Source organism: Xyrauchen texanus, chromosome 9 (assembly GCF_025860055.1).
Source record: "Xyrauchen texanus isolate HMW12.3.18 chromosome 9, RBS_HiC_50CHRs, whole genome shotgun sequence".
Taxonomy (NCBI): domain Eukaryota; kingdom Metazoa; phylum Chordata; class Actinopteri; order Cypriniformes; family Catostomidae; genus Xyrauchen; species Xyrauchen texanus.
The window spans coordinates 16,503,862-16,529,730 of record NC_068284.1 but is presented as its reverse complement, the minus strand read 5'-3'; the positions used below and the strand labels follow the sequence as shown (position 1 = coordinate 16,529,730).

The window sequence follows — 25,869 nt, the reverse complement described above, 5'->3', positions numbered from 1 at the left end:
TCATGCTGATTAAAAGTGTGTGCTCAGTTCTCTGTTCTTTGAATGAATAGCCAGACCCCCACAGGATGCACATTTTTATATGCTTTCTAAATCTGCAGAATTAATTTAAATATTGTAAAATGTGTTACATAGAGCTGAGACTACTACTGTACAGTCTTGTTGGTAGTTCAAACTAGCCAAAGTAAATGAACATGCAAGGAGTGGCAGATATTTATAACTGACATGATTAGAGATGGGAAATGGAACTTGTCAGGGTTAGGAATGGAAATCGTAAGGAATTTAATGAATCCAGATCCAATTCCTCTTAACATTTCCGGTTTCCTATTTTTTCCATTAACAATTCTTTTAGCTCTTTTGAGGAAAAAATATTTGGAAATAAGAATGCAATTCTTATTGCATTTACTGCCCTTTAGAAATATGTTACAAAAAAAAGGTGTTTTTACACAGATTTTGTCATTAAGATACACTCTTTGAGCAAATCATTAGGAACACTATGGTCCTAATAAAGTTCCCGAGATGCTTTTGTGCTCACTACAATTGTACAGAGCAGTTATATGAGTTACCATAGCCTTTCTGTCAGTTCGAACTAGTCTAGACATTCTCTGTTGACCTCTTTCATCAACAAGGCATTTCTGTCTACAGAACTTCGACTCACTGAATGTTATTTGTTTTTGGCACCATTCTGAGTAAACTTTAGAGACTGTTGTGCAAGAAAATCCAAAGAAATCAGCAGTTACAGAAGTACTCAGACCAGCCCGTCTGGCACCATCAATCATGCCATGGTCAAAATGACTGAGATCACATTTTCTCCCCATTATGATGGTTGATGTGAACATTAACTGAAGCTGCTGACCCATATCTGCATGATTTTATGCATTGCAATGCTGCCACACGAAAGGCTGATTAGACAATTGCATGACTAAGTAGGTGTACAGGTGTTCCTTATAAAGCGCATTTTATTAATTCATTTTTTTTTTTTTTTATAAAATACAACTAATTACAACAAAATTAAAAGTTTTTGGTTTATTTGAAGTTGGATGTGACAAAATGAATGACTTCTGGTTCAGTATATTTTTCATTCCCTATAAAGAAATACTGTTACTGATAGTCATTAGTTCGGTAGGAAGTGCTGTATATTTTGTAGTATAGATTCAAAAGAACTGACTCATTCGTTCGGGAATCAAACTACACTGGTCGCGCTGTGTGTTTCCTGCTGCTGATTGAGTTGAAAAAATGACGCATTATAATAAGACCACATAGCCAAATAAAGTGCTGTTAACAGTCTTGATGAGCAGATGCAATAGGAAATTGCAAAAAAAGCCCAAATAACATCAAAAGAGGTAGAATGCATTCCAAAATATTTTCAAGCAGAGAGCAATATCATGTGGAATTCAAGCAGATCAGTGGCAGCTAGTCTTAAGCCTGGACTCATGAACACAGTACTAGATTCCAGCCCCTCAAAGACATACATACCCACCCCCGTCCCTACTCAACCTAGCTGGCAAGACAACAGTCAAGCAAAATGAAAGAGAGAGAAAGAGAGAGAGAGAGAGAGAGAGAGAGAGAGAGAGAGAGAGAGAGAGAGAGAGAGAGAGAGAGAGAGAGAGAGAGAGAAGGAAATTCCTGGAATAGCACAGAAGTAGAGGGCCGCCTTTCTAACCACTCCTGTCGCAGTGTGTCCACGCAACCTGTGAGCTGAGCCAAGAGCAGGGGCTTCCTTATCAGTGAGCAAACTAATTAACCCACCCTCATACACACACACACACACACACACACACACACACATGTTGTGTTTCCATGTTTTATGGGGACTTTCCATAGACATAATGGTTTTTATACTGTACAAACTTTATATTCTATCCCCTAAACCTAACCCTACCCCTAAACCTAACCCTCACAGAAAACATTCTGCATTTTTACATTTTCAAAAAAAATAATTTAGTATGATTTATAAGCTGTTTTCCTCATGGGGACCGACAAAATGTCCCCACAAGGTCAAATATTTCGGGTTTTACTATCCTTATGGGGACATTTGGTCCCCACAAAGTGATAAATACACGCTCACACATACACACACACACACACACACACACACACACACACACACACACACACACACACACACACACACACACACACACACAGAGAGAGAGATACGTGCTGCTGACCCTGAACTCATAAAAGAAAATACTGTGGAGGCCCCTCATATTTTTCCTGGCCCTCATTTTGTTTTGTTTATCTACAGTACACAGGAAAAAAAAAGGCGAGGATTCAGCCAAGTCTGGACCAACTCCCCTCCCCCAGCCTCCACTCCTGTTCTCCCTCTGCCCTCCAAAAACCCCTCTCTCTCTCTGTCTTAACTTCCTTCCGGTATTCTCCACTAGGCTGAAAGCGCAGATGGCATACCATATAGTTACAATTTATATTAGTTGTCTTTAACACTATATACCTACATTAAAGGGTAAAGCATTTCATACAATGTACTTACAGTGTACAAATGTAATACTCTGCGAAACTATCCCAAGATTCACATTTGCTGAAAAAATTGTTAGGGTTGTTCTTAATGTGGTCAATTTTAGCATATAAGCACTACATATAATGCAAGTGAACAGCACACGCAGACAGTATATTTATTTAATTAAACTGCAACCTTTTGCGGTTTAATAGTCACACTAGACTTATCACGATTTTAATTTGTTTAATTGTGCATTATGTTTTCCCAATAAGTTGTATTAGTGTGAGAGCATTTGAAAGCAGTCTTGTGTCAGTCAGACAGTACACGAGTATCGAACTGAATAAGTGCTCTGTACTACTGCATAAACACTGGTATTGTGGCATATTTTTTATTTTAGTATCAACTTGGTACTGAAGTACCACTACATTTGACATCTCTAAAGACACCTAATATGAATCGGTACCATGAGTAAAACCTTCTAGTAACTGTTCCGAGAAAAAACCAAAAAAAAAAACCCAACATGCTATGTACAACACAGAAGGGGTTGATAATGTTTCCAAGGTTTTCAAATTCATTATGAAGTTGATTTGTTTATTCTATGGAAACAAGCCCTTTGAAATCGATGCACTAATCTGAGGTCCTTAAATATGATGGTTAATGAAGAATGGCTAAAGAACTGGTTTCCCACGCTTGGGGTGTATAGACACCAACTTGTACCCTGTGTCTAACCAGACTTGTCCTGACAAGCTGATATACAAACCTAATATATGGTAAAATAACCAAAAGGGTTACTTTTTTACAGCCATTATGTATCCCTGATGACACAGTAAAAAGAAAACACAGAAAAGGAGTGAAGGGAGGAGGGTGTGTGTGTGTTTGTGCATGTGGCCAAATAGGGCCCCAGGAGACAAAGGATTGAGATCCTAAGTGTGACCTTACATTGGATTACACGAACCTTTGATTGATTACAGCAATCAAACCATGTTAATATAATTAATTATGGAATACACAAGAGACTAAATAGTCTTCACAATTTCAATGGCCATGACTGAACACTGCTACAGACAACAGTCAAAGGTGTGAGGAAAACAGCTGTGAGAAGATTTGAGAGTAAAATCAATTATTCGCAGTAAACACTTGCTTCTTTGCATTCTGCTGTTGATCCAACCATTTTAATACTCTCTCACTTCAAAAACCTGTCTTGTGTAATAGAGCAAAATGCCTCCTTTGCCTTTGTTTGGATGTGATTCAACAATTGTCCACAGCATTCTTGGAAAACATCAAATCAACATATGACCGGAACAATCTACCTATATTTTGTGGCAATCTAATTTATTGAAACTTGTGCTTCAATTATGAGAGGTCTGTCATTTGGTTCCTGGACATGGCAGTTTTTCTATTTACTTTATTGCCTCCCAGGGAGGTTGGGAGGGTGCAAAACACTTTCCGTCTGTGTTAGGATTAAAAAGCTAAAAAGCAAAAGAAGACCAACATTATCAGATCCTGTAAGCTCCCCTCCCCCATCCAACCACATTGACCACCATTTCAGGTTTTAAAGGAGCAGGTGGTCTTATGAGACCTGGATCCTTTGTTTTAATGGCAGAGAGATGGATAAAACTGGACCTGGTCAAACTAAGAATAGTGATAACTATGCAAAATAACTGTAAAAAGTAAAGCAAATTTCTAGATATGCATGGGTGGTCTATACTATTCTTGAGAAGTTCTTATTTTGAATCGTTATTGTCATCACACTAGAGTTAAAGTTATGCAATCTGAGTGTCTGGTGTAGAGGAGACCAATACTCACAGCATTGAACTACAAAATAAATCCTCACAGCTTACTCAACTTAATCCCAACTAAGAACATGTACAGCATTTTAAAACTCTGGGATTTGAAGAGATTTGTGTAAGACTGTATTCTGCTTCAAATAATAGAAGTTTTTCCATTCAGGACCTTCTGACCCAAACCCCTCATGGTCAGTGCAACAAAGTAACTGCAATGATCCATAACGGAAGAGGATACTGTATTTACCTAAATGAAGAGCATTGATATATTCATGTATTCTTTTACGTCAATTGATCTTGAACATTTTGTCTGTTAAAATCAGCCATTTCAAAATTTCTGAATAGTGCCCTAGAGGCTGAAGTTGGAATTACTGTTAATCAAATGCGCACATTTACGCGACAAAATGCGCAAGCAGAAAACATGAGCAAACGTTATCTGAATTAAATATTTGAGTAATAATTACATTAATATACACTGGCGGCAAAACGTTTGGAATAATGTATAGATTTTGCTGTTTCGGAAGGAAATTGGTACTTTATTTCACCAAAGTGACATTCAACTGATCACAAAGTATAGTCAAGACATTACTGATGTAGAAAATCAGCACCATCAGTATTTTAATTTTTATTTATTTTTTATCAAGTCTAGACAGGCTACCTTTCCAGAAGCCATCACTCCAACACCTTATCCTTGAGCAATCATGCTAAATTGATAATTTGGTTCTAGAAAATCACTTGTCATTATATAAAACACACTTGAAAGCTATTTGGTTCGTTAAATGAAACTTAACATTGTCTTTATGTTTGTATTTCTATTAATCAAAAACAGTGTTTCAAAATGAATGGTTTTCATTTCTGCTCTAACGTGACGTCACATTAGAGCAGGCCTCACCCACGACTGGTGACAGACTCCAACCTATTATCATAGATCCTCCCCTGAGTGATCTACACACTGTCCACCATTTTTTTCCATGCTGGAGCAGATACAGTGAGAAGATTAATGTCTCAGCTTTGTAAGCGTCATAAATGTTCTGTTGTTGGCTGTAAAAGTGAACATAAGTCTTCATGCACTCCCGGCATCAGAGCCAATGAAGACGCAGTGGACAATTTTTGTTTTCGACAGCTGTCCGTGTTCCAGCTTTATATCCTGAAGATGTAAGTATCGCACTTAATATTTTGTGAATGTTTGCAAATCGTCTTTCCGATTGTGCTTGTTAGCTGATTCCACAGCTAATGCAGCTTAAGTTACCATTGCCTCTGATTGTATTCACGGAGAACAGACCTATATCAGGGGCGGGGAGCAGCAGCTCATTTGCATTTAAAGAGACACACGAAAACAGTGTGTTTTTGATTCCACCCAAAAAGAGGCTTTTACAACGTGGTATAATAAATGATCCGTGGGGTATTTTGAGCTGAAACTTCACAGACACATTCTGGAGACACCTGAGACTTGTAAAAAGGGGTATAATAGGTCTCCTTTAAGGTTAATATTAGGTCAAAAATGGCAACAAAAAAAAGAAACAGCTTTCTCTAGAAACTCGTCAGTCAATCATTGTTTTGAGGAATGAAGGCTATACAACGCTTGAAACTGCCAAAAAAATTAATGTACGATTTCATACTAAGGTGTACATTACAGTCTTCAAAGACAAAGAACAACTGGCTCTAACAAGGACAGACAGAGATGTGGAAGGCAAGATGTACAACTAAACAAGAGGATAAGTACATCAGAGTCTCTAGTTTGAGAAATAGATGCCTCACATGTCCTCAGCTGACAGCTTCATTGAATTCTACTCGCTCAACACCAGTTTCATGCACAACAATAAAGAGAAGACTTTAGAGGCCTTATGGGAAGAATTGCAAAGAAAAAGACACATTTTAAACAGAAAAACAAAAAGAAAAGGTGTGTGGGCAAAGAAACACAGACATTGGACAACAGATCATTGGAAAAGAGTGTTATGGATCTTAACCCCATTGAGCTTTAGTGGGATCAGATAGACTGTAAGGTGTGTGAGAAGTGCCCGACAAGACAGACACATCTATGGCAAGTGCTACAGGAAGCGTGGGGTGAAATATTATCTGGACAAACTGACAGCTAGAATGCCAAGGATCTGCAAAGCTGTCATTGCAGCACGTGGCGGATCGTTTTATGAGAACTCTTTGAAGTAGTTTAAGAAGTTCTGAGCATTTTTTTCAAATTGTAATAGTAATTAATGACATTATTAATGTCCTGACTATACATTGTGATCAGTTGAATGCCACTTTGGTGAATAAAAGTACAAATTTCTTTCCATAAGAGCAAAATCTGTTCATTATTCCAAACTATTGGCTGCCAGTGTACTTGTATGTACCCTAACCCTTACAATACCGAGAGCCAAAAACAGCATTCTTTCAAAATGTTCTTTGCAAATGTAGAAGCTTCCTTGTGAGAAATCATAAGGGATGGCTCAAAAGTGATAAAGTAGAGATGCCAAAGGGACATCAGAACCAACGCAGATTTCCCACAAGACCATGTTGGAAAATTCTGTCATTAGAAGTTTGAATGAAGAATATTTCTTATCTGTTCTCAGAAAGCTCTCAGGTTTACAAACCCATGTTTACTGTACACAGTCATGCAGAAATTACATCATCCAATTAAAATAAAGCGTGCAGATGGGCAAAAGGATATTTAACACAATACTTAACCTAAATAGAAAAAGCAGACCAAAAATCTAAATAATATGGGACCATCTAGGTTCCTCTAGCTCAACTGGTAGAGCATGGCACTAGAAATACCAGGGTCATGAGTTTGATTCCCAGGAAAACATACAAATTTACAAACTGATAAAAAAAAAAATAGTCGCTTTTAAAAAGAAAAGAAAAATCTGCCAAAGGTGTATATGCAAAATCTCATTAAGCTTCACACCAAAAAGCTTTGGCTCATGCTGACAAAGCAGATCTCTTCTGTATGACTGTCATGTTGGTGAAGGGTGAATTAAGCATGAATCACTTACATAGTCATGAAAGGCCTTTGCTTCAGTGGAGTGATCACATGTGTCCCTTCTCTCAGGTGCCGCACAGTACAGGTCCCAAAACACACTGCATAATAAGAACGTTGTTCGTAACGAGAGGATACTGCCATGTCACAACACACTTAGCGATCATAACAGTAGTACACAACAAGGCAACAGAGCAAATAACAGTGTTTAAAAGGAGTATTGAAAATAAGAGAATTTCATTATACTATAGTTAAAAGATTATAATTCTAAGAAATGACAAAAATCAAGTATCAAGTAATACTCACCACCACCAAGAGTGCAGAAAGCCTGGCGGTTCCCCAAGGGTTATGTTCTTTTCCCATCTTATCTGAATATAATAAAGACAGAGAGAGTGGATGAAGAAACTTTAGCAGACAAATGAAAACACAATGTTTTTGGTCAATGGACATGCATTTCATTTCCACTTAAAGGGATATTTTTGTTCATCCAAAAATGAAACTTCTCTCATAATTTACTCACACTCATGCCATCCCAGATGTGTATGACTTTCTTTCTTCTGCTGAACACAAACGATGATTTTTAGAAGAATATCTCAGCTCTTTAGGTCAATACAATGCAAATGAATGGTGACCAAAATGTTAAGCTCCAAAAAGCACATAAAGGTAGCATAAAGGTAATCCAGCGGTTAAATCCATGTCTTCAGAAGCGATATGATAAGTGTGGGTGTGAAACAGATCAATATATAAGTCCTTTTTTACTATAAATTCTCCTCCCTGTCCAATAAGTGGCGATATGCACAAATAATGTGAATCACCAAAAACAAAAGAAGAAGAATGCGAAAGTAAAAGTGGAGATTTAAAGTAAAAAAAGTGTTGTGTTGATTACTTTTATGCTGACTTCATGTGCTTTTGGACCTTCAAAGATCTGGTCACCATTCATTTGCATTTTATTGACCTAAAGAGCTGAGATATTCTTCTAAAAATCTTTGTTTGTGTTCCACAGAAGAAAGAAAGTCATTCACATCTGGGATGGCATGAAGGTGAGTAACTATCCCTTTAAGGAAAAAGATGGACTGTATACTTTATACACACCTCTGATAAAAATGTCTGTGCGGATTTCTGTGCTCCAACATGCAGCAAGTATTCATAGACGTACAATGCCAACCTGTAAAAGAAAAAAAATTGCTATCCAATAAAACTGTCAGATTTCTTTCTGTCCAACTAATACAATTGCTTTCCCAGAGATTCAACATTGCCTCAAGCAATAACTGCTTGTATGTAGATAAACACTACATTTCCTGATGACTCTTTGAGCAATTAAACATTATAATGATTAACAGCTCTAATGTCATCAGGGGAAAAAATCTACAGAAAACAGTGATAATAAAAAAGAAAACTTCATATAACCTGTAAAGGGCGTTTGCAAACTGAAATAATGCGAGAAATATTGTTCTCACATGAAGAGATACATACAACATAATTCAAAGAGAGTGAACTTAATCTATTGAGCAAAAAAAAAAACAAATAATATATATATATATACACACAAATAAATAAATCATATATATATATATATATATATATATATATATATATATATATATATATATATATATATATATATATATATAAATGATTTATTTATTTGTGTGTATATATATATATATATATTATTTGTTTTTTTTGCTCAATATATATACACACACACACACACACACACACACACACACACACACACACAAGAAACATATATCAGTTTTCCACTATAACATCACTGGAATGGTCGTAATTGGTGTTGGCATTATATCAACATCAAATCAGCTGTTGCATGAAAATCAGCTTGTCAACATAGAGAGAGATCAGGCTTACTTTTCTCGCGCTTGCCCGTCCGATGGCACCGCGGTCCCTTTACCCTTCGTGAACATGTCTAGCGTTTAACATAAACGCGTCTTCCAGCTTGACTGCGATGTGTTTCCTTCTGCTCCAGCTGTCAACGTGTAGCCCGACTCTGACCCCATCCGCTTCAACCGACCCTGGCCAGTGCCCACAGTCAGATCATGTACTGTGGGCGGGGACCTGTGGTACATGATTGACAGGAATATAGACCAATAACTGAGTTCGACACAGCTCAGAATTCCCTCATTAGCAAAAAAGTTAAAACAGTGAGAGCAACCTCTTTAAAACTGACGGGCTATTCATTTTGAGCTGTTGGTGGATTTTAATCATAAAAAGAGAGAAACTTATGAACCTACCTCAACAGTTTTCTGTTAAAGGAGCGCTGGCTGTTTTTTTCTATAAACAGACCTTATCTAATTCATCAACTGTCTCGTGTTGTCTTCACAACTAGCCACAACTGCTTTCAAAGTCAGTCTTGTACTGCCACCTGTCGGTTTACACATGACAGCAAATTAGCCAGCAGCATTCAAAACAAAACGGTCTATTTTTTATCAAAACACGATTTTTTCTTTGAGGTTTACTCTAATTTTTGAGAGGTGTAGATATATGTGTACGAGAAAGGTGCTTATAGTTCCGTGTACTTGACGGAAAATATGTAAACAGACAAGTGGCGGGTGAAGATATCGAACACGTCTTCGCGCGGCTGAAGTGCCACTGTCTGGCAAGTAATGCTTCATTCTGCTGATATCGCGTGCGCGGCAGGACTTCCCTGAACGCGCTGTGTGTGTATCAATGGAGTTATGACGGTCTTGCGAGTTTCAAGGTTGCTGTCTAGAATTTAACCGTACTCCCAAATCAAAATAGCGGTAAGGACGTGAATGATACTGTATATAATCTATGCATCAAAGCACGTCTAGGCTTGACTGCAACATAGTCACAACGGTTGCACGTCTGATCTGTACAATGTAAATGCAGAGCGTTAACCACAAATGTACACATAACTTAAACTTATGTTAAAGAAAGAGAGTTTGTATATTAAGTTATTGGTACAACGAATAAAATGGAAAGTTAATTGACAGTAAATTAATAGAGTTTGACTTTAAAGGTTACGGAAGATTGCGCAATCTGTAAGATTTGAAGTAAAATGTGTAATTGCAAGTTGTGAGATTTACGTGTAATTGCAAGTTATAAGCTATTTAGATACAATGACATCACCAGTATATTTCTGAAGTGCCTCAAGATGTTCAGTGTGCTGGCAAGTGTTTAACTTCAAATCAATCGGAGGAGGGGAAAATATAGTTTTTTTAATTATTACAAAAAAATATTATTATTATTATTCGTTTATGTAAATCCTTTATGTAGCCTACTTTTTAGATAACCATTTTAATATTCCATTACCAGTGCTGGGTAACATGTAATCTGGATTATGTAATCAGATTACAAAAATCGATTTCTTGTAATTAGATTAAATTACATTTTTAAATACTTGTAAATCAGATTACATCAGCTTTTTATGTATTGCATAATTACATATTAATCAGGCAAAGGATGTAAATGGTTCATAATTTATTTATCCCTCTAAATAGTTTACATGTTTCATTGTAAATCAGCCTACAGCTGATAAATGTTCGATACATTTTAAATTTTTTTCAGATGGAGTGGGTCGGGTGGTGTTATTGCAAATACAGACCTGATATTAGCCATCAGCCATAATTACACTGAAAATGGAGTGGTAACCACACAAACTGTAAAAGCAGAACAGATTGTATTAGTTCGGTAAAGTTTCATTAATTGCTTTTGTAGTTGCCGTTACAAAATTACATGAATGTGTACAACAATACAATACAAACATTTTAAGTGCTTTTTTTATTTCACTTAGAAACAGAAAAATAGCATATAATATTTTGATCCATTAAGTAAGTTTTTTACTTTACATTTAAGCAACATTGTCAAAATGGTACAGTCTTATCCTACTCAAATGCATGTGACATCAAATAAACAAGAATAATAATCCAGAGTAATCCAAAAGCAATCAGAATAGATTACCTAAACAATTTGATATAAGAGATTGGGGTGCTGATTCCTGATGATGTAATTTGTAATCAGTACCAAACTACAATTAAGAAGTAATCTACCCAGCACTGTCCATTACAAAATACCTCTAAATACCTCTAATAATAAATAAATAAATGGATAAATAAATCATTACAATAATCACTAATGGTTCAAGGAATGAAAACGAAAACCAAAAACGAATGAAAATTTTAGCAGAACGTAATCAAAACTGGAACAAAGTGATTTTCAATTGTTCCGGAGTGAAAACATAATTTTTAAATGCTGGAAAGAGGTTATAACTGGTTCATTTTGTTCCAATATTTTTTTCACAAAACTAAAGGCAAAAGGATTTATCCCAGTAAATTTCTGGAACTACTTAATGTTGCCTGAAAAAATGAAATGTGCTTTGATCCTGAAGGAAACTGCTGCATCACACATTCTTTGCCTAATCAGAATCAGAATCAGCTTTATTGCCAAGTATGCTTACACATACAAGGAATTTGTCTTGGTGACAGGAGCTTCCAGTCAACAACAATACAAAAAGAGCAGCATAGATAATAATAAAACAATTATTATACATATACGTACATACACACAGACACACACCTTCATACATACACACATACACATACATAGTGCAAATCTAATACAAATCCATCACATTCTGTGAATGAAGAGCTTTTTAACAACTATGTATAATTACTACATATACTGTACATACACGGCTAATCCAAGTAAAATAAAACATTATTAGAGGTAAAAAGTACATTTCTCAGTCGTTTCCAAGTCTTCACTGATTTATTGTTAGATATGATGCATTAATACAGATTTGATGCTGCCGGGTTTTGACTCAGAAACAGATCTGTAAATAAAATTATTAGTAACTTTTAATTAACTTCTTGTTACGATTTCTATGCCGATAAATCCACCACGTTGGGGGAAAAAAAACCTGCTTATTTTGGTGAGTTAAATGGCTTATTTTGGGCTTGTTTTTCCTTACAATGTTGCTTGTTTCTCTTGCGAGATCTGGCACCACTGCAATTTGGTATTTCACCCACCCATTAGCGCAGAGTACTGTCATTTTTAAAATAACATTATTAACCATTCTTTAATTTTGTTCTAACCAGTAAGAGTCTGCTGAACTTCTGAACTGGAATGAGAAAATACAGTTTTTGCTCAGAAGAAATTAGTCCCTGCTTATTTAAAACTCAGAATCACTTTTAATACTTGTGTGGTAATTGATTTGAAATATTAGTATGTAACATTTAAGTGCTCTCTTCAAAAGGACACTAAAACCATCAGCATGGCAACAGAGTCCAGTCATAAGGAGAACCTACAGGACCATCATCTGGAGGATGAAGGGCAGCATCGCAACCCTTCAGAGGTGAAGATGAGCCAGATAGTGCTTCCCTGCCATGCAAACAACTGCAGGGAACTGAGCATTGGACAGCTGCTCAAATGGATGGACTGCACAGCATGTCTGTCCGGTGAGTTTGCACAATGACCGACGCACCTTTGACCTGCATTGTAACAACTACAGAATTTGTCTTTATAAGGATATGTGTGATAATGCTGATGATTTGTTTGCAATGGCTGAGCTAGCCTAGAGAAAACATTATGTAGATGCATGCAGAACAGCTGAATGTGTCCAAGACTGAAAGTAAAACATTACTTTGACTGTGAAATGAAATACTAAATGAATTATTGGATGTGTTTTGGAAATTCCTCACATTAAATCTGTCAATCATAAGTAGGGCCCAGTTAGATAACTTGATGAGACAGTTAAACTGTCTATAAATTGTGTGGGATTCATTAGTTTCAAGTGTCTTATTGTTTTATCTTCTTTCATTCCAGCTGAGAGACATGCTGGATGCCCCTGTGTAACAGCATCTGTTGATGACATCTACTTCGAGCACACCATTGGGTATGCAAGAGATATCATTTATATTTTAGATAATTAGAGCCACGTCGCAGTCTCTTTTGAAAAACATCCTAACCAGCATGTAATTTTGCCTTAGGGAGTAAAATCAGTTCTGTTTGCTTTATTTGCATTATTAAACTACTATTACACAAAAAGTGTTAATTACACTGTCAGACTGTGGGAATACAACAACAGCAATCAAACATAACTTTGATTAGTAAGGAGATGCTCAGTTATAAAAGACCTATGTGGGAAAAACACTAATATGTCATAAGCCAATGTAATTTACTCTCTGTTTATATTTTACTTAAAAGACACATTTATTTATTTTCAGTGTTGGACAAGTGGTCAACATCAAAACCAAAGTCAACAGAGCCTTCAACTCAAGCATGGAGGTATTAGCCAAATTTCTTTTCAGCCTAGTTAAGCCATATTTTTTATTGTTATATCAAATTACTCTTAGACTACCCAGAATTCAGAGTTCAAAGTACTTTACAGTGTATATTAAAATCTAGAGTGTGTCATGACTTTCTCTACCTATCTTTCAGAGTGTACCCTCCCAGTGTACTTTAGTGTATTCTCTATACTTTATGACTTTATTATCAGTATGATGTTAAATAACTTGTATTGGTGTCAAATGCAAATGTATTGGTGTGTGTTTGAGGTGGGGATAGAGGTCAGCTGTGAGGACCTGTACAGTGGCCGACATTGGAGAGTCTGTCAGGCTTTTGCCACATTCGTTGCCAAACGCACAGGGACAAACAAGGTGTGAGATGACAGTTTTTACAATAAGTCCTGAATCCACTAATACTGTTTATAAACATGCTATGACCATTATATAATGTCATAGCATATAATGTTATATATATAATCAGTTCATGAAAAGAGGCCACACCCTCACTAATTCATTTAGGTTTTAAACATCAATTTTCAGTTGCCTAATGTCATCTTTTTCCAGAGTATAGAGCTGGGCGATATATTGAGTATACACTATATTATTGCGTTGATTTTGCTGGCGATATAAAATTAAGCAATAACGTCAATATCACGATGATTGAAGTGTGCTTTTTAGTTGGCCACTACATGTTCTACAGAGTCTGTCATTACACTCATTTTATGATCATTCGTGGCTGCACAATTCATCAAAATAGCATCAAAATCTCATTATTGTCAAATGCAATTAAATATCAAAAGGCAATTCAATTAAATCATGGTCTGTGTGTGCTTTAATGGAATGTTCCATGTACAATATAAGTTAAGCTCAGTCGACAGCATTTGTAGCATAATATTGATTACCACAAAAAATTATTTCAACTCTCTCCTTTTTTTTTAAAAAAAAGGAAAAATGTGGGGCAAGTGAAGAGGTGAATGAGGGCCAATCTTTTGTGTTAAAAGACTGATTCAAAAGTATAGTCAGAAGAAGTAAACAATATGCATGCTAACATGATTTTAGTGTGATCAAATTGCTTACTAACCTTTTCTATGTGAAGTTACATCCAATTTTACAACTTCATTGCCATGATGTATTGTCAACAAAATTTTAAATCCTATAACGGCTGTAAAAATTAAGAATTAAGCAACTTAGCAGCTCAAATAATACATGAGTTTTAATAGGAGAATTAATGTAAGTGATTTTATAAAATTATAATCTTAAAATTTGTGCCTTTAAACCTCCAAAAATTGGCCCAATTCACTTCCATTGTAAGTGCTTTGTTTATTTGTAAAAAAAATTTTTAAGAAAAGGAGAGATGAGTCTAAATTATTTTGTTGTAATCAATATTATGCTACAAATGCTGTTGATTGAGCTGAACTTGTACTGAACCCCGAACATTCCTTTAAAGGGATAGTTCACCCAAAAATTTTAATTCTCATCAATATGAGAATTCTTCATCATTTCCTCACCCTCATGCCTTCCCAGATGACTTTCTTCAGCATAACACAAACAAAGATTTTAGAAGAGTATTTCAGCTCTGTAGGTCCATACAATGCAAGTGAATGGCGACCAGACCTTGTAGCTCCAAAAAGCACATCAGGGCAGAATAAAAGTAATCCATAAAATCCAGTGGTTAAATCAATGTCTTCAGAAACGATATGATAGATGTGGGTGAGAAATTGTTTAAAAGTCCTTTTTTTTCTCCACTTTTGCTATTACTATATGATGTGAAAGTGAAACATAACAGGATTTCAGATATAAATGTGAAAGTGAAAATGGAGATTTAGAGTAAAAAAGGACTTAAATATTGATCTGTTTCTCACCCACACCTATCATATCATGGATTAAGACATGGATTAAACCACTGGAGTTGTATGATTACTTTTATGCTGCTTTTTGGAGCTACAAAGGTCTGATCACCACTCACTTGCATTGTATGGACATCTTCACGTGTGGGTGAACTAGAGAATTTTCATTTTTGAGTGAACTATCCCTTTAATGGGGGACGTGCTGTTCTGTGTGTGTGTGTGAGGGGCTAATGATACCAAGAATCTTGTATGATAAGCTCTTTTCAGTGGCCTCAGAGAGGTTCACGTACATGAAGGCAAATGGATGCAGATTCTTACATTTACTCAATTCCTTTGTTACCACTAAAAGTTATTAGAAACATATTTAAATATGGGACACAGCATCAGAAAAAAGATGTGATAGCATTTCACTAGATTTGCTAAAATCTAACGAATGGAAAATTTAGTTTCCCAGTGTGTCAAATACACTGACACTGCAGTGCACTTTCAGCTGTCCGCCAAAATAAAAGCGCCAGATGAAGGTGAAGAAAGTATGACAGCACTTTCAGCTGTCCACCAAAATAAAAGCTCTAGGTGAAGTAAATATGACAAAAATATGTATTTTACTACTGTACAAAAAAATCCTCATAATTATTATAATAATATGAATAAAGCAGTATTATATATCTTTTTTTATTAAATTAAAATGCTTAGTTTTGGGGGGAAGAAAACCTTGTTCTAGTGAGGATGAGAGGCATAAACACAGTGAAATGAATGTGTTTTCAAACAAAAACATATTAGTGTGAATGTAGCATAAGACTATGATCAGTTCTGTGACAGATGAGTTTGGCTCAACTATGCTCAAGCACACAGAACACAGAGTGAAATTATTTTATAATCCACATTTTCTGGGACTATCAAAATAACAATGAAGCCATTTGTCTGAGTTTCAGTGTTGATGTAGTTGATGATTTAAACTGATTTAGCTTCCCTAGACTTTGTTAAAGCTTCAGTGTGTAATTTCTGCACCACAAGCTGCACCAAATGTAATTGCAATGCAATGTGTTTGTTTGAGCGGCTCAACATTTACATGGCATTATAGTCTCAACCAATGGTGTGAGATTAGGGCACGGCCTCCTGTTTGCATGAACAATTGAAGATTGAAAGTTCGTTTGAAAACAGTCATTATTTTTGCAATTCTTTTTGGTTTAAGTCGATGGAATATATTTTAGAACTAGTGACTACTATTAAATTATAAATGAACTATTAAAGTATTATGAAGATAATAAACCTGTCCGAACAATTATTGCAGGTGCAGCTTAAGCAGGTAGTTCCCTGCACACACAGAGAGCAGGTGGAGCACAGTTTAGCAGCTGAGAGGAGGAGAATGAGACTCATTCACTATGACATCATGCAGGACTTGCTCAATAACAAGACCTTCCAGAGAAGTATCAGTGAGGGTAAGTTTCGTAAAAGATAGTTCCCTCTATTGCAAGACCATACCCTTAATTACTACACTTACTTCCACAGACAGAATGCTTATGCCCATGTGGCAATACCTCAGCAAGCCTTGAGTGACTATATCTGATCTAGACTATTTAAGTTCCTTTGAAGCATCTATTTTGAGTCTTGAGGAGGGGTTGTTTGTGTGCCAGGGGCAGAAAGCCGTGATGAATTGGCGGCTGTTTCGACAGAAAGAACTCGAGTGGAGAGTGTTGAGCTTGTACTTCCTCCCCATGCCAATCATCAGGTCAACACATTCGGAGGCCAAATTATGGCCTGGATGGAAAACGTTGCTAATATCGCAGCCAGGTGTGTCATTTGGATATGCTACACATACAAAGTGCACTTTTATTCAGCGGTTAATATTTAGCCTTGTCAAACCTTCATCATGCACTAGCTCAGAGTTCAAGGTTTGTAATTTTGTCACATACAGGTACACAAGAGACTTTCATGATGACACTTTTGTTGCTTATTTTCAGGGTTTAAAAACATGACATGTCTTACAGCTCTTTCTTGATTATACAGTTCTCAACTTCACATATTAAATGTTTCACTTTCACTGTAATAGCTATTTCTTCAAAACAGTCGTTTATGCAGTGCTCATCCCACCCTGCGGACCATCGACATGTTTTACTTTAGAGGCCCCTCCCAGGTTGGAGATCGCTTGATTCTGAAAGCCATTGTCAACAACACATTCAAGAACAGGTGGGCCTGTATAATAGGCAGCTAAGTTCTGCATTCAGCTTTTTAAGTTTACACAATAATGGTCATGCAGCAGGATCTCTGATGTAACAGTATGGAGGTAGGCGTATGTGCTGAAGCCTATCAAGGAGAGGAACCTCTGAGGCACATTAACAGCGCCTTTATGACGTTTGAGGTGCTAGACGAGAATGGAAGGCCACGCCCACTGCCCCCTATAAAACCTGAACCTCAGGTGAGGAGTCCAACAATTGATGCCTAGATAAGGTTCAGACCACTTTGAAGTAAAAATAGCAGATGTTGTTTTGAATGAAGAAATCTGTCCTTCTCAGATCTAATGAGATTGATTTTGTGTTGAATGAAATATACTCTCACTTTGCACTTTATTAGGAATACTGTGGTACTAATAAAGTGTCCAACATGGTCCTCAGCTGTTGTAGACCATCTGCCTCAAGGTTCGACATGTTGTGCATTCTGAGATGTTATTCTGTGCACTAAAATTGTACAGAGGTGTTATCTGAGTTACCATAGCCTTTCTGTCAACTCTAACCAGTCTGGACATTCTCGGTTGACTTCTCTCATCAACAAGGTGTTTCTGTCTACAGAACTGCCACTCACTGGATGTTTTTTGTTTTTGGCACTATTCTGAGTAAACCTGAGTGAGTGAGACTGTTGTGTGTGAAAATCCCAGGAGATCAGCAGTTACAGAAATACTCAAACCAGCCTGCCTGGCACCAACAATCATGCCATGGTCCAAATCACTGAGATCACGTTTTTTTCCCCATTCTGATGGTTGATTAGTCATTTTCCTGTAATTTACCTGGTTGCATGTGTTAACGTGGCTATTAACTGAAGCCCTTGACCCATCTCTGCATGATTATATGCATTGCACTGCTGCCACACGATTAGCTGATTAAATAATTGCATGAATAAGTAGGTATACAGGTGTTCCTAATAAAGTGTTCAGTGAGTGTATATTATATTATAATTATATTTAACAAATCTATGAATATAGTGGTAACACTGTACAGTAAGGATCTATTCTGTATCAAGGTTCTATTACGTATCAATAACTAACAATGGAAAATACATTTTACAACATTTATTGTATTTAATGTATTTAATTTGATCTATATACTTACTATTCATTGTTTGTCCACGTTCATAATACATTAACTAACTGTAACAGTTTAAGGATAGGCAAGGAGGAGGCGGGAACCGGCTGAACAGTCAACATAAAGGTTTAATGATATAAATGAACTTAAAACAACATAAAACATAAATGAACACAGTCACACATGCAGCTCGGCTGCATGAGTCTCTCTCTCTAACTGCGCCTCCGACACCCCTTTAGCTCGCTCTCCCACTGATCAGCTGATTCAGCATAGGTGTTGTATCGAATTGTGTTCCCTGTCGGAATCTGTTTCCCTCTAGCCCCGATAGGGTATGAGGTTATGGTTTGGGTTAGTGTTAGTGTTATGGTAGGTAGGGTCATGTAGGTTAGGGGTAGGGTAGGGTAGGGTTTGGCTTAGGCTTATGTTTGTGCATGGGGGAGTTTATTCTGACAGCGGAGAATGTTACTGTCAAATGCTGCTCACACCGGCCGTGCACCACCATGGCCCGGCCACGCCCTCCTCGTCACACTAATGTTAATGTGTTCTAAGGTTCCATTCGTTAACATTAGTTAATGCATTAGACATCATGAACTAACAATGAACAATATCTTTTTACAGCATTTATTGATCTTAATGTTAGTTAATAAAAATAAAAAACATTGTTAGTTCATGTTAGTTAATAATGCATTCATTTTTATTAACATATACAACTTTTGATTACATTTTTTTTATTTTATTTATGTTGAAATGAACATGGACAAAGATGAATAAATGCTTAATAAGTATTGTTCATTGATAGTTCATGTTAACCCATGTTAATGACTAATAATAACAAATGGATCTTTAGCGTAAAGTGTTACCACAAATTTTTATGTTACATTTTATACAAGTAAATGTTGAAATTAGCATTAACCATTATTAATAAATGCTGTTATTGTTCATTGTTAGTACATTTTAACAAATGTTGTTAACTAATTTAAACGAAAACAACATTGGTGTAAAGTGTTACCAATATAGTTATGAAATTCAGATTCCTATTATGCTGTTTTTAGTGTATTATTCTGATTTGACAGGAGGGGAGGAGGAGATACCAGGAGGCTCTTGCCAGGAAGAAGATTCGGCTTGATAGGTAGCAAACTCAATTAGTTACTTATAACACAGATAACAAGGGCTAAGCTTCTTATTTCATAATCTCATAAAAGAAGATGTGAGAAGCTCACCTACAGATGGCACTGTCACAGTGTGTCAGTCCTAAAGAAGTCAAGGCTATACTGTTGATTCGTAATGCATAAAGAAGGACAGAAATTAATTAGTTGTTTATTAAGGGAGGGAACTATTGGAGTGAATTATTCAGGTTCATTGTTTAGCCGTATTGTTTATTTTTTCCCCCCAAAAAACACTCAACTGGTCTTCACAGGAAGTACATCATCTCGCGTAAGCAGACCGAGGTGCCGCTGTCCGTCCCCTGGGACCCTAGTAACCAGGTAATCTTCCCTGCTACAAAAAATTTAATATTTACCTTTAAAGTGTGCAGACTTCTGCAAATATAAGTGTCAAAAACAGCTATAATCTTCTTATATTTTAATCAGGGACTTCAAGTCAAAAAAGTAAATAAAACACATGCAGGCTATGCAGAATTATGCAAATATGACTTTGCATGAAAGGATATTTGTATTTTTAAAACAAAAACTTATTCGTTTTAAACAATTAGTGCTGCTTGTTATCAAATATGGTATTGTGGTATTGTACACCTTGGCCAAAACATGTTGGTACTACAATTAACAAAGGTTTTAGTTACTCACATCGGTTACAGTGTGTTTACTCGCCATGTTTACTGTACAGTGTAAATGTTGTATCTAGTCCTACATGAATATAGTTCCTATGTTTCTGTTTTATAGACCACAGAATTGGTAATTAATTATCTTAGAAAAAATGAATCACTCTGACAATCTGCATGAGATGATAAACATATGGATATCTACATAAGGATCTGGTACTTTTTACAAGCCATGTAAATGTTATGTGATACCATCATTTACAGGTGTATCTAAGCTACAACAATGTGTCTGCTCTAAAGATGCTTGCAGCCAAAAACAGTTGGGTCCTCAGCTCAAAGAAGAACCTTGTAAGCACAGGTCTCCATGTATCAGTTCTATATTTCATTGAGTGCATTGTCTTGAAAGTGTTAGTTCCTCACTGTATTGCATTGGGCAGGTGAGTCTGTATACAGTGGAGGAGAGTCAGAGTCTGTGTTTCAGGGTGGAGTTTGAGGTGGATGTGCCAGCACACAGAGCCTTCACTCTCGTCTCAGATCTCAGCCGCAGACACGAGTGGGATCAACACTATACGTAAAACACTACATACCACAGTATTATTACTATCCAAACAGTTTTATTAAGCACAGGTGTAACACTAATACATAGTCTTATTGCAAATACACTCACCTAAAGGATTATTAGGAACACCATACTAATACTGTGTTTGACCCCCTTTCGCCTTCAGAACTGCCTTAATTCTACGTGGCATTGATTCAACAAGGTGCTGAAAGCATTCTTTAGAAATGTTGGCCCATATTGATAGGATAGCATCTTGCAGTTGATGGAGATTTGTGGGATGCACATCCAGGGCACGAAGCTCCCGTTCCACCACATCCCAAAGATGCTCTATTGGGTTGAGATCTGGTGATTGTGGGGGCCATTTTAGTACAGTGAACTCATTGTCATGTTCAAGAAACCAATTTGAAATGATTCGAGCTTTGTGACATGGTGCATTATCCTACTGGAAGTAGCCATCAGAGGATGGGTACATGGTGGCCATAAAGAGATGGACATGGTCAGAAACAATGCTCAGGTAGGCCGTGGCATTTAAACGATGCCCAATTGGCACTAAGGGGCCTAAAGTGTGCCAAGAAAACATCCCCCACACCATTACACCACCACCAGCCTGCACAGTGGTAACAAGGCATGATGGATCCATGTTCTCATTCTGTTTACGCCAAATTCTGACTCTACCGTCTGAATGTCTCAACAGAAATCGAGACTCATCAGACCAGGCAACATTTTTCCAGTCTTCAACTGTCCAATTTTGGTGAGCTCTTGCAAATTGTAGCCTCTTTTTCCTATTTGTAGTGGAGATGAGTGGTACCCTGTGGGGTCTTCTGCTGTTGTAGCCCATCCGCCTCAAGGTTGTGCGTGTTGTGGCTTCACAAATGCTTTGCTGCGTACCTCGGTTGTAACGAGTGGTTATTTCAGGCAAAGTTGCTCTTCTATCAGCTTGAATCAGTCGGCCCATTCTCCTCTGACCTCTAGCATCAACAAGGCATTTTTGCCCACAGGACTGCCGCGATACTGGATGTTTTTCCCTTTTCACACCATTCTTTGTAAACCCTAGAAATGGTTGTGCGTGAAAATCCCAGTAACTGAGCAGATTGTGAAATACTCAGACCGGCCCGTCTGGCACCAACAACCATGCTCAAAATTGCTTAAATCACCTTTCTTTCCCATTCTGACATTCAGTTTGGAGTTCAGGAGATTGTCTTGACCAGGACCACACCCCTAAATGCATTGAAGCAACTGCCATGTGATTGGTTGATTAGATAATTGCATTAATGAGAAATTGAACAGGTGTTCCTAATAATCCTAAAGGTGAGTGTATGTTACTTGTAATTCCTGACTGCTATACATTCATATATAATTTTGGAAAGTCTATCATTAAAATAAATGCTATTTCAAATGTCCAAATATTTTTGTGTTTTTGAATATTTTGCAGTCTGTGTGAGTTGCTGATCAGGGTCGATGAGGATGATTGCATCTATCGAGTTGTCACTCCCTCGGTTGGTGAAGAAGGAAAAGTTCAGGACTTCATTTTACTAGCTTCTAGAAGACTGCCCTGTGATAGTGGGTGAGGATGACTACAGCAGTGCTAGCTATTTTACCTTTTAAAAGTAATTATGTGAAATAGCAGTGGCAACTTGCGTATTTTAATGATACCTAATTCTGAGTTAAAAAGGATATATGAAAAAATAAAAATAAAGAAAAACGTAGGACGGGACTTAATTTTATACATCAGGAATTGATTTAATCATGAAAGTGGGCATTCCATACCAGAATGGAGTCAGGAGGTAGGAGGGATTGAAAAGTAACTTGTGACATCAGAAAAAAAGGAAAGATTTTTAATGGGTTAGGTCACCCAAAAATGAAAATTCTCTAATCATTTATTCACCCTCATGGCATTCCAGAGGTGTATGTCTTTCTTTCTTCTGCAGAACACAAATTACGATTTTTAGAAGAATATTTCAGCTCTGTTGGTCCATTCAGTGCAAGTGAATGGTGACCAGAAATTTGAAGTCCCAAAAAGCACATAAAGGAAACATAAAAGTAATCCATAAGACTCAAGTGGTTAAATCTATGTCTTCAGAAGTGATTCGATAGGTGTGCTTGAGAAACAGATCAATATTTAAGTTTGCATGGATTACTTGCAAGCTGCCTTTATGTGCTTTTTAGACCTTCAAAGTTCTGGCCACCATTCACTTGCACTGAATCTTTGGAAGAAAAAAGTAAGTAATACACATCTGGGATGGCATGAGGGTGAGTAAATGATTTTCACTTTTGGGTGAACTATCCCTTTAAGAGAAACATTTCTTAATTGTGTTTGGAATAATGTGCACTGTTGAATCATGCAGTATAAGGCAAGGAATATGTATTAAGCAAATACATATGATCAATTTTGTTTTCATATATGTCTATAGTCACTGGATTTGTTTTTGTTTTTTTAGGGATCCATATGTTATTGCCCTAAGATCAGTCACCCTACCTACCCACCCGCCTACAGAGGAGTTCAACAGGGGTGAGGTGGTCTGTGCTGGGTTCATCATTTATGAGGTGTCAAAAACGGTCTCGAAGGTAGGACACTGAAATACTGAATAGCTGCCCAAGAACCTGAAACCAGTGTTATTATTAAATATACCGAAATTAAAATGACATGAAAACATCTTCATTAACATTAGAACTAAAATAAAAAAACTAACATCATTGGAAAACCACTTAAACTTAACTAAAATACATTTTCATGACTACAAAACTAAAATAAAAATTACATTATTTATAATTATGTATAATTATAATTATAGTTTTTGATACACAATATAAAATTTGAACCATTTACAACCCACCTTCTTTTAACATGAAAATGTCATTAGATAGTGATAACACTAGACAGTTGTAAGAAATTTAACGTTAACCATATTTAAATTATATCAGTTAACACATACATTTTCTCAGCCGTACACAACTTTCTCTTACTACAACTGAAATAAAAACGGGAACTTTTATAAAAACTCTGCCTGAAAGGGTTCATAAGATATCACAATTTATTCACAGCAATATACTTATTCTGATGTGTCTGGTTTTTAATTATGCCCTCAGATTTCCTACTATAATCAGGCTGGTCCAGAAGTACTGCCATACATCTCCACTGATATCGCAGGCCTCTCGTCCAGTTTCTACTCAACATTCTGTGCATGTAGCCAGTACCTGCTGGAGAACCGAGTCACTTCTCCTCTACTTGCCTCTGCTACATTATAACCTCCTGTTGTTGGTCGAACACATCCTGATCTGCTACAACTGATGTTTTTACCTTATATGGAAATGCATGCTTTTAAAAAAATCCATTGTGTTTGGACAGTTATGAAGGATTTAAAAATGAATGAATGGAAATGCATATGTTTAGTGATTTGTGTGTGCAAACATTGCGATTTAACGTTCAAACTGTTTAGGGGCATTTTTGTAATGTATGTTATCTGAATATAGTTTTTATTTTTTATTTTATTTACAGCAGTTTGAATTAGGGCTGGGCGATATAGCAAAAATGTATATGATAAGTAAATGTGATTAAATAAAAAGTAACTCCAACTTGATTCAAATAACATGTTCTGGATTAGAATGCAAGGCAACCTGGTAATATAAATTTTCTTTTCATTATAGAAAACAGGAAAAATGCACAAAATAATGCACAACACAGGAAGTTGGCAACATAGTTTAAATAACCCAGACGTTCAGACATAATCGTATAAGAAAAATAAGAAATATTACCAGCAATTTTATATCAGTCTCCCTGTTGTTAACCTTTTACGTTCGTTTGGAGCATGCACACATGTGCAGCTGATCAGATTGGAGGCGGCATCAAGCCACACACTGTGAAAAAATTTTTATCTGTGAAAATCTTCCTTATTCAGCCTTTGGTGGATTGACGACACATATAACTATAGCGTTTGCTAATATTTTTATGCAAAACCTTGATTAGTCAAAACATAAATTCTGATTTATCGATACAATCATATTTTTTTTTTGTAAAAACATTCTAACCTGTCATGTCCATACGGAAGAGGATTAGGGCCAAGCAATAATAAAAAAAATAAAGCCATCTCGAGATTAAAGTCATTATAATGCGAGATTAAACTCGTTAAATTTCGAGAAAAAAGTCAAAATACAATCTTGAGAATAAACTCATTAAATATCGAGATTAAAGTCATTATAATGCGAGATTAAACTCGTTAAATTTCGAGAAAAAAGTCGAAATACAATCTTGAGAATAAACTCATTAAATATCGAGATTAAAGTCATTATAATGCGAGATTAAACTCGTTAAATTTCGAGAAAAAAGTCGAAATACAATCTTGAGAATAAACTCATTAAATATCGAGAATAAAGTCGTTGTGTTTCGAGAAAAAACTCGTTAAGTTTAATCTCGCATTATAATGACTTTATTCTCGATATTTAATGAGTTTATTCTCGCATTATAATGACTTTATTCTCGATATTTAATGAGTTTATTCTCAAGATTGTATTTCGACTTTTTTCTCGAAATTTAACGAGTTTAATCTCGCATTATAATGACTTTAATCTCGAGATGGTTTTATTTTTTTATTATTGCTTGGCCCTAATCCTCTTCCGTAAAGCGCCCGGCACCACTGCTTTGCTCACCAATGTTTTTTTTTTTTTTTTTTAGCGAACGCCTTGTGAAAGGTTTTTTTTTGTAAATCAATGACAGAGTTTGGTTTAGCTGCTGCCATTATCTCTGCGAAAGTGATCATCCTAGCAAAGTTTTATGGAGTCGCCTGCGCACACGCAGAGCATAGAGCATTAAGTTGAATGACAGGTAACGAGAACCAATCAGATTGGATAAAATAACATGTATCCAATTCTGATTCGCCAGGGACGCAGCGACCTGCTCCGGAGGAGAATCTTTAA

The 25,869-nt window shown here is 36.4% G+C and overlaps 2 protein-coding genes across 3 annotated transcripts in view; one reads left to right on the top strand and one right to left on the bottom strand.

Annotated features, from left to right (window-relative positions):
- The window catches only part of ssbp3a (single stranded DNA binding protein 3a), a 68,587-nt gene that overhangs the window by 40,129 nt on the left and 2,589 nt on the right, over positions 1 to 25,869 (bottom strand). For both annotated transcript variants that reach the window (XM_052133758.1, XM_052133759.1), the window contains exons 2-7: positions 10,800 to 10,854; positions 9,466 to 9,596; positions 9,083 to 9,289; positions 8,306 to 8,378; positions 7,520 to 7,581; positions 7,230 to 7,314 (exon numbers count right to left, since the gene is read on the bottom strand). In XM_052133758.1, the coding sequence (XP_051989718.1) occupies positions 7,230 to 7,314; positions 7,520 to 7,581; positions 8,306 to 8,378; positions 9,083 to 9,138 (276 nt within the window). In that variant the 5' untranslated portion in view covers positions 9,139 to 9,289; positions 9,466 to 9,596; positions 10,800 to 10,854. The remainder of the gene's footprint in view (positions 1 to 7,229; positions 7,315 to 7,519; positions 7,582 to 8,305; positions 8,379 to 9,082; positions 9,290 to 9,465; positions 9,597 to 10,799; positions 10,855 to 25,869) is intronic.
- LOC127648924 (acyl-coenzyme A thioesterase 11-like) lies at positions 9,832 to 24,933 on the top strand. Its single transcript, XM_052133756.1, has 16 exons — positions 9,832 to 9,975; positions 12,450 to 12,651; positions 13,019 to 13,088; positions 13,420 to 13,480; positions 13,750 to 13,851; positions 16,618 to 16,765; positions 16,961 to 17,117; positions 17,394 to 17,513; positions 17,604 to 17,742; positions 19,696 to 19,751; positions 20,040 to 20,106; positions 20,664 to 20,747; positions 20,837 to 20,970; positions 22,391 to 22,522; positions 23,397 to 23,523; positions 24,046 to 24,933. Exons 2-16 carry the CDS (start codon positions 12,468 to 12,470, stop codon positions 24,202 to 24,204), a joined length of 1,740 nt encoding a protein of 579 aa, XP_051989716.1. The 5' UTR covers positions 9,832 to 9,975; positions 12,450 to 12,467; the 3' UTR covers positions 24,205 to 24,933.